This window comes from Capsicum annuum, chromosome 3, assembly GCF_002878395.1.
Source record: "Capsicum annuum cultivar UCD-10X-F1 chromosome 3, UCD10Xv1.1, whole genome shotgun sequence".
Lineage (NCBI taxonomy): Eukaryota > Viridiplantae > Streptophyta > Magnoliopsida > Solanales > Solanaceae > Capsicum > Capsicum annuum.
Genome location: NC_061113.1, coordinates 235,347,952 through 235,362,944, shown reverse-complemented (window position 1 = coordinate 235,362,944; position 14,993 = coordinate 235,347,952). Strand labels below are relative to the sequence as shown.

Here is a 14,993-nt window from a genome sequence, read left to right as displayed (position 1 = left end):
ACAATAAAATTGTAAAAACTAAAGATTATAAAAAAAATTGAAAAATCCAAAAAAACCAACTAAAATCTAAATCGAAAAAAACCAATTTTATGTTGGTTTGATTTGGTTTAGAGTTTTAATAAACCGACATGATTAGTTTGTTTGTTTTTTTAATAAAAACGGAACTAACCCGACCTATGTACACCCCTAAAGGTAGGAGTTTCTAAGTTGTAAAAATAATTGGTCTTAACAATGTTATAACTTCAAGTACAACAACAACAAACCTAGTGTATTCCCACAAAGTGGGGTATAGGGAGGGTAAAATGTACGCAATCTATACCGCTACCTTCGAAGAAGTAGAGAGGTTGTTTCCGATAGACCTCTAGTTCAAGATAAAAAATAGTAAATAAGGTCGTAAGGAAACATAAAACAGGATGGATGGCATGACAGAAATAAGAAATAAAACACTCACACAGTAGTATCCATACACTCACAGACCAAAGACACCCACCACACCACTAGCTGTTCCTTCCTATGGACATAGTCCTAGGATTACTAACGCGGCTACACAAAAGCTCTCCTAACTACTTGCTATGACTCACCCACACACACTAACTTTTTACCCTTATTCGCGATCTCCACACCTTCCTATCTAGTGTCATAACTTCAAGTAAAGGTTTTTAAAAAAACTGAATTTTAACCTTGTCAAATTCACAATTTCATAAAAATATCTAAAGTTAGATCTTTCACAATCCGTGACAAACTTCAGCCAAAACTTTCTAATATTTAGCTTACACTTCAAATAAAAATATCTTAAATAAAATTTGAATTTATATTTTCAACCACATACATCTGAAATTATCCCAAAATAGATAAAATTATTAAAAAAAAGTTATATCAGAAACAGATATTTGTACACTTCCCCATAGGATTTTGGAGTGGAATGGCGATGGCCTAGTATAAATGGTGTCACTCAAGTCGGCAAATTACGTAAATATACAACTTATATTTTCAATATTACAAAAAAATTCAACTGTCTAAACATATTACAAAAAATTTAATATATATTTAAAATGTTATGTATATATCGACTATATTATGTATATTAATAGGAAGAGAAAGTAAAATAATTTAAAAAGTGAAAAAAAGATATTTATATTATTTATACTAACAAATACTAAAAGCAAAGTCCCACATAGTTACGTCAACAAGCCCAACTTGTCATGACAAGTGACAACTAGTTGACGAATAATTCACACATTTTGGCCATAAATATAGATGGAGAATTTAAAATTTATGAGTTTTAAAAATAATTTCAAATTTGATATGTACTGATAATTGAGTGCATAGTTAAATATATATGTATATAGATATTTTATTGACAGTTGCATACAGTTATAACCTTTTAACATTTACAGTAAATTTATTCAGAGGCTAGAATTAGAAAAAGTTCTAATTGAATACCGGAAAGCATGATAAAATATTTTTATTTACTTCTAACTCATATTTTGAAAAAGTTTAGGCACTTGTTTACAAGCGTCCTTTAAACACGCATCCATTAATAAGTTGATCACATAAAATATCACTTTCTTTAATTGAAACATGCATGAGGTTTTACGATTTATTAAGATACATAACTAAAGAAAGTGGTATATTTGGTATATTTTAAATAGTTTTTGTGTGCATAATGAAAACTTGAGAACACATGCGAAAGATCTTAAAAATATAGAGTTGAAAATATCCAATAGAAACACTTTATAGAGTTGAAAATATCCAATAGAAACACTTTATTATATGTCCTTCATTTTTTTTTTTTTCCTCAAATCAAAACATATCGTAGTTCGAGTATGAAAAAAGTTTTGCCTACAAATTTAAAAGGCTATCAATGTATTCTACCTAGACTAATTGCTTATGTTATACTCCCTCCGTTTCATAATAAATGAATTATTAAATTTTGACACATATTAAGGAAAAAGCATTAAAGACATAAATTTAATACAACTTTTCATTTTTACCTCAAAAAAAGAAAAAACTGACCTTGTAATCCTTTTCAAAAGTTAATTGGTTCTCAAATAATAAGGACAAATTTGAAAAAAGATTCAATGATTCACTTATTTTGAAACACCAATAAATACCCCAACAATTTCACTTATTCCGAAACGGAGGGAGTACTATCAATCAACTACTGAAAAGGCACAGCAAAGTTGATTTTCTTCAAGGTATTATACTGAATCTTTCCCTGGGCAATGCAAATAACATATACAACATAGATTTTGCTCCTTTTTCTTCCAAACAAAAGGATATACAGTAGAATATATAGAGCAACTCAGCAACACATGCTGTCTATTCTATTTGTAGCTGTAAAACAACATTAACCATGCCCCCATTACAGTTCAAAGCGATACGAAAAGAACTCAAATGCCTTTGGATGCCTATCTAGTCGAAAGCATGACTTTTTTCACTCGATGTCTTCAATCCAGTCGCCATATATCTTACTAATCTTTTCTGGCCCTTTCCACTTCTGAATGATCCTTTGGACTATGCCAGAGGGTCTTTGCACTTGAACGCCTGGCCCCAAATGGTAAACATCTGCGCGAGGTGTTGAAATGGTTGAGGGGACCGTACTGTCTGCTGTTTTAAAAGGATGCCCTCCCTGCTTTAGGTCTGGAGGAGTAGATAGAGAATCTGTGCCTTCTATCTCCACAAGTCCTCCCCCATATTTGTGCAATTCTGCCCGAAAGACAGCTGACATTAGCACCAGATAAAATAACATACCCACTGTAATCCCACAAATGAGGAGCACCAGATCGAATATCCGAATAGAATTTGGTCCAAGTCCAGAAACCAATGACAATAGCTAGGGAAAAACAAATCTATAGGGTGGGTAGAACATCGAGGACATCAGTAGAAATGAATAACAAGTTAGCGTCAAGTCATCTACAAGTCAATATTCGATTGCTTCCCTGAGCTGCATAATTCATACGGTTCCTTCACCACTGTAAGTCCAATGACAGATTGATTTATAATGACACTCTCTCCCTATAACACAGAGAACAACTAGACTAGCTTCAGTATGAAACTTTGAACCCATATAAATACATCTGATTACAGTACCTCTATTTTTTAGAATTGGCATCTAATTTAGTAACTGCAAAACTACATTCTCTCTAGTTTAGTTTTGCAATCCAAAACACCTTTCATCTTAAACAATGAGTTGGTGTAACAACGTTCAGAATCAAGCAAATTACAGCAAAGGCAACACTTAATAAATTCTTCACTGCCGTTAAGACAATAAATAACATGAGAAGTTATAAACTGAACTAGTCAAGAATGATCAAACTTATTCAGTTGATATGGCAACAGGAGCTTGATAGATGACTCAGAACAAAATAACTAAATCATAACATCTACTTATTAAAGTTAAATCCTCAGGCAATAAGAGCAAATGACCAATTCCAGTGGGATAGAACAGGTGATAACACGCAAAACTATTTCAGTATGAGAGCTATCTAAAAGTTGCTATATATTTAAGAATGAGTGGCCACGTTCAGTATTTCAGAAAATTCTCTATTCCGGGAAAAGAGATATCAAAGCTACTTTTTCTGCTTTCGTTTTGCACTAACCTCTCTCAAATTTTTAACTTTCCCAATTTGTTTTAATATCTAAATTCTAAAAACTGTCCCACCTCTTCTTCTAACTAAAATCACTCAGCATCACTTCTTTCCTGAAGTAATATAACCAACACTAACAATACTGGTTGATATCTGATATTCCGTCTGTACTGAACAAATCAGTTCAGAAATTGCCTTAGGATGTGAGACAATTTATAAAGAGAAGGGAGATGAAGCTTCTGTTGTCATCGGTAAAAATAAAAGAAGGCAGTTGGGGATTGGCAGGTTGCAGCTTCAATAAAGAGATATCAGATGCTGAAGGGAGATGAAAATAGTGGAGGGAATAACTTTTTTACCTTTTTTATGACAAGGTAAATATTGGAGAGAAGAGGAAATTCAAATTTAAGCTTTTGATGAATTAGGACGACAATTACGATGGTAGGTTAGTAGGTAGTTGAGTGCCTTGTTTTCCCATTCCCGGAGTATTATATAGTCTTGTATTTTTGTACTCCCAGATTTTCATTCCTATTGGTTGTTTCCCTAGCCTGGACTATTGTATTTTCGTACTTTCATGTTGTTTACTTCTTCTTACTACTTCTTGTTGTCATCTCTTTCATTTGTGTTGGTTTTTAGCTTTGAAATAAACGAAAGAGAAAATGGTCCAAAGCCCCTCCAACCTTTACCCCAAATCCCAACCACACACTTATACTTTGCGAGGGTCCTATGACCCCCTGAACTATTTTAAAATGCAATTATTACCCCCAAAAACCTGACAATCAGTCATTTTGGATAAGGTGTGATGCACGCGCCAATAGTATTTTGACACGTGTTTTTTTGTTTAAAATTAATTTTTATTTACTTTCTTTGCCATTTTTATCACTTTTTATTATTTTTCATCATTTTTTCACCATTACTTTTCATCTCTTTATTCCTACTTCTATGCAAATAATTTTTCGACGACCTTAAAGTGAAAAATAATGAACAATACCAAATTTGAAATTACCAACGATCTTAAAGTCGAAAATAATAAACATCGAATTTGAAAATTTTCGACAACCTTGAAGTGGGAAACAATGACCATATCAATTATTAAATTTCCGACGATCTTAAATCCAGAAACAACGAACAATACCAATTTCAAATTTTCAACGACCTTGAATCCGGAAACAATGAACAATACAACAACAACAAACCCAGTGTATTCCCACCTAGTGGGGTCTGGGGGGGGTAAGATGTACGCAGACCATACCTCTACCTCTGGTGAAGTAGAAAGGCTGTTTTCGATAGACCCCCGGATCAAGGCACGAGATACCACACAAACACATAGTAAAGCACAAAAGCAGATTACATAACATAAATACGGCACCCATAAGTAATATAAAACAGAGGAAAGCAGAGGAAAGCACACAGATTCGTAATAAAACATGAAACACGAAACAAGGAATCATAATAGGAATAAAACCCCCACCAAGTACTTCCCTACACTAGCGACCCAAACTGGCCCTAATCCTCTGCCGAAATTCGCGCCCTCCAGACCTTCCTATCTAGGGTCATGTCCTCGGTGAGCTGTAACTGTTCCATGTCCCGCCTAATCACCTCACCCCAGTACTTCTTCGGCCTACCCCTACCCCGCCTAAAACCATCCAACGCTAGCCTCTCACACCTACGGACCGGGGCATCCATGCCCCTCCTCTTCACGTGACCGAACCATCTCAATCGTGCTTCCCGCATCTTCCACTCCACTGAAGTCACACCAACCTTCTCCCAGATAGTCTCATTCCGAACTCTATCCCCTCTAGTCAGTCCACACATCCAGCGCAACATCCGCATTTCTGCCACCTTCATTTTTTGGATGTGGGAGTTCTTAACTGGCCAACACTCCGCTCCATACAACAAGGCCGGACGGACTACCACCCTGTAGAATTTGCCTTTAAGCTTGGGCGACACCTTCTTATCACACAGTACCCCCGACGCGAGTTTCCACTTTATCCATCCCGCCCCAATACGGTGTGAGACATCCTCGTCAATCTCACCGTTACTCTGGATTACGGACCCAAGATACTTGAACTTATCCCTCTTACATACCTCCTGTGCTTCCAGCTTCACTACTACCTCATTCTCCCGCCTCACGTCATTAAACTTGCATTCCACATACTCTGTCTTGCTTCTGCTCACCCTGAACCCTTTAGACTCAAGAGTTTGCCTCCACACCTCTAAAAGCATACACCATGGCACCTCCCCTTGAATGCGCCGCGTCAACACATCCATCACCAACGCAAACAAAAAGGGACTAAGAGTAGATCCCTGATGCAATCCTGTCAGGACAGTGAAATGCTCTGAGTCTCCTCCCGCTGTCCTCACCTGGGTTTTCGCTCCATCATACATATCCTTAATTACTCTGGTATATGCCAGCGGTACTCCACTCACCTCCAAGCATCTCCAAAGCACCTCCCTGGGGACTTTGTCGTATGCCTTCTCCAGGTCGATAAACACCATGTGTAGATCCTTCTTCCTCTCCCTATACTGCTCCACCAACCTCTGCCCCAGGTGGATTGCCTCCGTCGTCGAGCGGCCGGACATAAATCTGAACTGGTTTTCCGAAATAGACACTATCCGTCTCAGCCTCACCTCGACTATTCTCTCCCAGATCTTCATAGAGTGACTCAATAACTTAATCCCCCTATAGTTATTGCAACTCTAAATGTCCCCCTTATTCTTATAGAGAGGGACCATGGTACTCCACCTCCACGCCTCGGGCATCTTTGCCGTCTTGAAGATTTCATTAAACAATCCAGTCAACCACCTTACACCAGCCTCTCCAACGAACTTCCAAAACTCCACCGGTATCTCATCCGGCCCCGTCGCCCTACCCCTTCGCATCCTGCGGACAGCCTGTCTAACCTCTTCTACCTTAAAACGTCTGCAATAGCTAAAATCCCGACACTCCTCTGAGTGCTCCAGTTCCCCTAACACAATAGCTCTATCCCCTTCGTCCTTCAAGAGCCTATGAAAATACGACTGCCATCTCTTCTTAATGTGGCCGTCCTCCCCCTTAATGCACCTCACCTGATCGAGGTCACGACCCTTCCTCTCCCTAGCCTTAGCGAGTCTAAACAACTTTTTCTCCCCTCCTTTCTCCTGTACCCCTGCATACAAGCTCTCAAAAGCGGCCGTCTTAGCTGCCGTGACTGCTGACTTCGCCTCCTTCCTCGCTAGCTTGTACTCTTTCCTGTTTACCCGCTTCTCTTCTTCGTCCTTACTTTCCACCAACTTAGCATACGCCCCTTTCTTGGTCCCCACTTTCTTCTCCACCTCTTCATTCCACCACCAATCCCCCCGATGGTGCCCGGCCTGTCCCCTAGAAACACCCAACACCTCACTTGCATTCTCCCTGATGCACCTTGCCGCCCTGTCTCACATACTATCCATGTCCCCCCTACACTCCCACACCCCCATTCCCGCCAACCTCTCCCCTATCTCCCACGCATTCACTGGCGTCAGGCCGCCCCACTTAATTCTCGATCTACACTCCTTAGTCCTCCTCTTTCTATTCTTCTTTATACCCAAATCCATAACCAAGAGCCTATGCTGGGTCGAAAGATTCTCACTCGGGATAGCTTTACAGTCCTTACACAACGCCCTATCTCCTTTCCTAAGCAACACAAAGTCAATCTGAGTCATGGCTATCGCGCTTCGAAAGGTGATCAGGTGCTCGTCCTTCTTCGGGAAGCCCGAGTTCACCACCACCAGCCCAAAGGCCCTCGCAAACTCCAGTAGGGTCGCCCCCTCTTCATTTCTCTCCCCAAAACCAAAACCACCATGCACGTCACCAAAGCCTCCCGGTAGCGCCCCGATGTGCCCGTTGAAATCCCCTGCTACAACAATCTTCTCCGAACTAGGCACGCCTCTCACCACCTCCTCCAACGCCTCCCAAAACCGCATCTTCTCCTCCCCCTCCGATCCCACTTGCGGCGCATAAGCACTACACACGTTCAGGGTAAACCCCCGAACGACCAACTTAATAGTCATCAACCTATCGTTGATCCTCTTCACCTCCACTACCTGACCTCTAAGCTCTTCATCTACTAAGATGCCAACTCCATTCCTACGCCTGTCGCTCCCAGAGTACCACAGCTTGTAACCATCCACATCCATAGCCTTGGACCCTACCCACTTGATCTCTTGGACACACGCAATGTTGATCCTCCTCTTCCTAAGACTCTTCACAAGCTCTATGGACTTACCCTGAAGGGTCCCTATATTCCAAGACCCAACCCTCAGCCTACTGTCACGCCCTCCACTACCCCCCCGCGGCCAAACCTTGACCCCCCTCCCACTCCCGCCCTCTCCTTATCCCCCGCCCCCACCACGGCCCCACTCCCCAACCCCCTCGGACATGACTCTATCCACCCATTACCGCCCACAGCCACAACTACACGAAAGTATAGGAAAATAAACAGATATACACGGTGGTAGTATCAAAGCAGCAGCAAGGAAATATAAGGCTCACACAAATTTACAGGAATACTGCCGAAACAAAACTAAACTCAACTAGGGGGCAAACACCACCGGACTCAACACCCACCGCCCCAAATACAGGTTCCCAGCCAATACCCAATCCCAAGCAGTGGAAGAAACGACCACAACAACAGCAACAACAGACAATGTCCACAAATTCCACGCAAGTCAAGGTACAGGGGCTACTACTAGCATAATACTAAATAAAATGGAATATGAAATAAGGAAATAGAATGGAATATGAAGTAACGAAAATAATAAAGGTTAGAAGTCACCGGATTACGCTTGGAGCTGCGGTTGCTGGAGACGGAGCGGCGGGTGGCGGCTGGAGATCGGGCGGCGGGTGGCGGCTGGAGATCGGGCGGCGGCTGGCTGGCTGAAGGCCGAGGTGGGGGGGGGGGGGCCGTACCCCCCCAGCGGGGGGGTACGGACAGGACAGGTAAGGGGTGGGGGGGTGGGGGGTATGCACAGCGGGGATCCTGAACCCGGAGGGTCGGCGCCGGAGGGTGGCGGCGAAGGGGGGGTCGGCGCCGGAGACCGGAGGTCGGGTCGGGTCGGTGCTGAAGGTCAGCGACGGCGCCGGGGACCGGGGACCGGTGCGAGAGAGAGGGAGAGAGGGTAGGGAGAGAGAGAGAGAGAGAGAGCCGTTAGAGAGAGAGAGAGCCGTTAGGGCGGCGCCGGGTCGGCGCCGACGGTCGGCGGCGGCGATGGGGGCCGGTGCGAGCGAGAGAGAGGGTAGGGAGGAAGAGAGAGAGCCGTTAGCTTCAGAAGAGAGAGAGCCAAGTAACCGTTCGTTGAAATTACTCCCGTGCCCAATATGGAATTTAAAATTTTCGATGACCTTAAAGTCGGAAACAATAGAGAATTATGAAATTTTCGACGACCTTGAGGTCGGAAATAATGGACAATACTCATTTTAAAATTTACGACGACCTTGAATTCGGAAATAATGGACAATATCGATTTTGAAATTTTCGATGATCTTGAAGTCAGAAATAATAAACAACATCGAATTTAAAATTTTCGACAACCTTGAAGTGGGAAACAATGAACAATATCAATTTTTAAATTTTCGACGATCTTAAATTCGGAAACAACGAAGAATACCAATTTCAAAATTTTCGACGACCTTGAAGCCGGAAACAATGAAAAATACCGAATTTAAAATTTTCAATAACCTTAAAGTCGGAAACAATAGAGAATTTTGAATATTCAACGACCTTCAAGTCGGAAACAATGGACAATACCCATTTTAAAATTTACGACGATTTTGAAGTCGTAAATAATGGACAATATCGATTTTAAAATTTCCGACAATCTTGAATTGGAAACAATGAACAATACCCATTTTGAAATTTTCGACGAATTTAAAGTCGAAACCAATCGATTTTGTGTTTGGAGATGAGGAAAATGATAAATTAATTTTGGATGTCATTGATGAGTTCTTGGATGTCATTGTTTGTAAGAAAGAAGGAGAAGAAGAAAGAAAATAATAAAGAAAACGAATAATTAAAAATGAAAAAAGAAAATAAAGAAATATTAAAAATAAATTTTTAATGAAAAAAATTCGTTCTCACTCTCTTTAAAGAGAGTGAAACACACTCTCTTGCCATGTCAGCGTTCATGGGATAATAATTCCACTTTAAAATAGTTCAGGAGGGTCATAGCCCCCCGCAAAGTATAAGTGTATAGTTGAAATTTTGACTAAAGGTTGGGGGTAATAAACCATTTTCTCTAAAAGAAATAACACAGAAAAACTTGGAGAGAAAAGATACTGCAATTGTATTGTCAAAGGAAATGTGAGATGAATTCTGAAAATAACTTTTCCCAAATAGCTCCTCCTATCTTTGATGGTGAGAATTACCAACTTTGGGCAGTAAGAATGGAAACTTATCTTGAGGTTTTAGATCTTTGGGAGGCTGTGAAGGAGGAGTATGATATTCTTCTGCAGCTCAATAATCCCACGGTGACCCAGATCAAAAGTCAAAAGGAAAAGAAAATTATAAAATCAAAGGCAAAAACAACTTTGTTTGTTAGTGTGTCTCCAACAATTTTCACAAAAATTATGCCCTTTAAATCAGAAAAAGAAATTTGGGATTATCTAAAGGAAGAATATACAAGAGATAAAAGAATACGAGACATGAAGGTGTTGAATCTAATAAGGAAATTCGAATTGCAAAAAAACAAAGGAATCTGAGATCGTCAAAGAGGACTCAGACCGACTTCTTAGCATTGTTAACAAGGTAAGATTGCTTGACACAAGGTTTAAAGATTCGAAAATCGTTGAAAAAATTCTTGTTACAGTGCCTAAGAGATACAAAGTATCAATAACTACCTTGAAAAACATAAGACACCTGTCCAAGATTACCTTGACAAAATTGTTAAATACATTGCAGGCACAAGAACAAAGGAGGCTTATGAGGCAGGATGGTATAGTTGAAGGAGCTTTGACAGACAACCACAAACTCAAAGCAATGGTAATCTAAGTTGCCCGGACTCTCCAAAAATGTTGCCGCACCCGTGTCGGATCCTTCAAAAATACACTATTTTTGGAGGATTGACACGCACCCGTAGACAATTTTGAAGAGTCCGAGCAACTTAGATGGTAATAATTTAAGGAAAAACTACCCACCTTGCCAGCATTGTGGCAAAATAGGTCATCCTCCATTTAAATGTTGGAAGATGCCAGAAACACAATGCAAGATCTATAATCAACTTGATCATGAAGCTATGATTTGCTAAAAAAAACCTCAAAATATAAAGCAGATGCCCAAGTCACCAAAGAAAAGAAGAAGAGCACTTATTTGTGGCAACATATTATTCAACCAAGAAATATGATTTTTGGATGATTGACAGTAGTTGTACAAACCACATGACATATGAAAAATCTCTTTTTAAAGAGTTTCCACCTTTGGAAAATAAGAAAGTCAGAATTGGAAATAGTAACTGTCGTGCCCAATTTTTCTCGTGAAATGCGGGATTCGACATGACAACTCTTTTTAGGATGGTTAAAGAGTGAGAGTAGTCATGCTGTCGCGCCCCTTGCAAGAAGTCCCTTGGAACAAACTTTCAGGCGCATATACTGTTCCTGATCTAGTCACACCTTGGGCGGCATCTACTTCAACCACCTTTGTTTTTCTAGGAATATTCTTCTCATAATTCCATGGAACCGCGTCGGGGAGGCCTTTATGACTGTGGAAGGAGTTCTGGGTGTGGCCACCTCAACTTCAAATGGTGCCCGTCTCTGTGCACCAATGAGAGTACCCTCTTCTTCGAGCATATTCACTTGATCGTCCGGAAGAGGATCGTTGGTGACATTCGGTGTTGGGTCTTTCAACTGAATGACCTTGTTGTCGATCAACTGTTGAATTTTATTTTTCAGGGCAAAACATGCCTCAACGGGATGCCCTTTCATCCTAGAATGATAGGCACAAGTCTGATCATGGTGATATCACGCAGAATTAGTATCAACAAGCACAACAGGAATAGGCGTGACGTAGCCCGCTTTTATAAGTCGTTCGTACAATTGGCCTATGGGTTCGGCCAAAGGAGTGTATTGTTTTTTTTAGAAATTGGCTTTAGGAGCAGGCTTGGGTGTTGGAACATTAATGGGTCGGGGTGCTTGGACATGAGTTGGTTGTGCATTGTATACAGGATAGGAAGGGCTTGGGAATTGTGGGTGTGTTTGATACGGAGTAGGCGTTTGATATAGTGGGGTTTGATATGACATTGGGGGTTGTAGAAGGCAAGAAGATGTTGGGTACGGTGTTGGAGTTGGTGGATAAGGTGCTGAAGGGGTTTGATAACCCAGAACACTCTCTGAAGGCGGAGCTGCCGTCACTGTACCTATTTCTTGTTTTCTGCGGTCCCTCCAGATTGTGAAGCCTTGTTGGTAATTTTTAAAGACTCTAGACTGATGATACTACCATTCTTCAAATATTTCTCCCACCTTGATGATCTCGGAGACACTTGTCCATGACCTTTATCAACTTTTCAAGGTACTGTGGCTCTTGCACTAGAACAAAGTACTCATTCATTTGAGACTCCTCAATTGGGGGTCGAGCTCTCGCAGCCTCGGCCCTCCAACTCATAGCGTAGTCTCGGAATGACTCAGTTGGTTTCTTTCTTAATGTCTACATATAAAACAAATTGGGAGCGTTGTCAATATTGAATCCGAATCGCTCAACGAAATCAGAGGCCATATCAATCCATCCAGCCTATTTTTTCACGTTTTGTTCCATGTGAGAGACTCCCCAATGAGACTTCTCATGAACTTTATTCTTATTTTCTCGTTCTTTCCAACTCTCGCCAATTTGTCACAATATTGCGCTTGGGATCTCCCGTCCCATTATACAATTCAAATTTAGGATGTTTGTACCCCTCCGACCATTCCACATCTGGGTGAACGCATAAGTCTTCATAACTAAGCCCACTCAATCCTTTATTTCCTTCTAGCTGCCTTAGCCTTTCGACCGCGGATTGCCTTGTATAATCACTTTCTGGAGGATAGAATGTATGCTAAGGGTAGGTAGGTGGGAGGGTGTCAACATATATGGGGTTCAAATTATGGCTACAAGATGCATGATGGTGCTATATGTTTGGGGGCTATTGTGGAGATAGATAAGAGGAGTGTTTGGGATCTTGGGTAGGCACATATATAGGATTTGGGATGTTTTGGACAGGGTTTGGTAGATTTTGGATGTTTGAACGAATTTGAGGTCGAGAGGGAGGCATTGGATGATTAGAAGGAGTTTGGGATGGCATGAGTATCGGCCTGCAGCTCGAGAGTATCCAAATTAAGGGAAAGTTTGGCTAAGTTGCGCATCTACGCCAACTCTCCTTGTAACTCCAAAATTTCCTGTTCCATTTTCAGCCTCATCTCATTCTGTCAAGCAATACTTTCTCCCTTCGAGCTAGTGCCATCTTTGTCCATAACATTGTGACGATCCCCCATTACTTCTTTACCCCCGTGACTTGCAGGTAGAGGACAAGGAGCCCTTTCGATCGAGTGGGGTAGGCCAGAGTGCACAAATCAACTTTTTGGGAAAAAGAAAACAAAAAACAAAAAGATTAAAAATTAGTGGCATAAAGAAGTAAATAGATCAACACACAATAAGTACGTTGTTTGATGTTTCCTATATTGGGAGCCTCTTTTGTCCCAGAGGTGGGCCTATCGTTGTTTGAGAGATAAGTATGCCATGAAATAATGTCATTTGCCCATAAATGATAAAACCCCCAAAACTAAAACTTTATTGAACTAAATTGTCTAATAAATTGAAAGAAAAAAAAATACAAGGAAATCATAATGAAAATTAAACTAAAAACATCTTCTTCTTAACTCTCTTTCTTGTAGGCCTCTAGAGCTTTGTCGAAGCAATGGAGACTGGTCCAGAGATAGGACAATGCTAGTTTTCCTCCCACACTTCCCATGCCAAGATATTCTTTACCTTGTTTGTCAAACTCATTGCGAAGTTCTTGCACCTTTGTCTCTCCGCTCAAGGCACGATTCCTCCAAAACTCTAACTTTCTTCTCATTTTAGCTATCTCATTTGCATTATCCTCATGTAACTGGCGACGGTGTGCCTCGGATTCCAAAGCCTTTTTCTTGAACTAGCGATAGAAGACTTGTGCCCCGGTTTCTTTATCACTAACATGCTTACCCCTCTTGATGCCTGGAGTCACTTTATTCTTTAAGTCGGCATGCAACCATTTAATGTAGCCTGCCGGACTCAATTGCTCTTCTTGTCTAGATAAGTCTTTTTGCCCCAAGTCTTGGCAATGTCGTAGCATTTTAAATCTTGTTGTCTTTATAGTCCACTTGATGTGTATCCATATTGGTTACCCTTGGGATTACTTGTTTCCTCCTCGCTTGCCTCATCATTTTAGCAGGAGCATATGGCTGAAGGCCGTGAAGTCCCATCAAAATAGTCTTGGTGCTGAGTGTAGATCACAAAGTTTGTGCTAGGAAACCATTCAAACATCCATTGAACGGAGTCTTCAGTCAAAGCACTAACCATTTGCCCCTACTTCTCCGCCTTATTCGGCCATTTGATTTTTTGGACTCCCATGATAACTCGAAAATCATGTACGGCAATATTGTCGGTTTCAATTGATCTACGCATACTTTGCACACCCCGAATCTTTTGGAGATGTTCAATCAACCATAGCTGTAGTAGCAAATTACACCTCTCAAAACGTTTTGCCCCATTCTTGCAACAACCAAGGGCCCGGTAGATGTCTGCTACTATCATGGGTACAATTGTGCAAGGGCCCTTATCAATCCCATTGCACAAAGCATCAACTACTGTGATCAAACGGGTGTGTATGACCTCTTCTGCTCTGTTTGGGAAGACCACCATTCCTAAGAAGTAGACGATAAAGGCAAAGATTCTCTTACTTTCCCATGACTTGGGGTCAGGACTTTCTACTTCATATTTTTCTCGCCCTTGATTGTTCCCAAACCTATCAACCAAATAGTTTCCTGGAATTTTGGATTTCATCACAAATGACACCATCATACTACCTTGAAAACCTAATTTGTTGCGAATCTCTTCTAGAGTGACACTTTTTGAAATAATAACCTCAGCTTTTTGCCAACTGTTTTTTGGGAACACATTCATGTCTTCAACATACCCACTGATTTCCTCAAGTTGTGGTGCCATCTCTACATCTGAATACCGACCTTGTCTCATCCCAAAATGCAGTGGTTGCCTCAATGAGTTCTCTACATGGGGTGACTTGCATAAGAGATGGCAAGCTCCCCAACGCCTTCTTTACCATGATTTGCCCTTGATAACCTAAGTCCATTCACCAAAAATCCATTTGCCTTGACATGTACCAAACCATGCTAAACCTTGGATAAGAAGTTGGAGGTGCCATTGAACC

General features: G+C 41.0%; 1 protein-coding gene across 1 annotated transcript in view; it reads right to left on the bottom strand.

Moving 5' to 3' along the window:
• Positions 1-2,183: 2,183 nt before the first annotated feature.
• LOC107862913 (zinc finger CCCH domain-containing protein 56) overlaps positions 2,184-14,993 on the bottom strand; it is a 24,206-nt gene continuing 11,396 nt past the window's right edge. Inside the window, exon 2 of the mRNA XM_016708626.2 lies at positions 2,184-2,709. Within this exon, the coding sequence (XP_016564112.2) occupies positions 2,438-2,709 (272 nt within the window). The 3' untranslated portion in view covers positions 2,184-2,437. The remainder of the gene's footprint in view (positions 2,710-14,993) is intronic.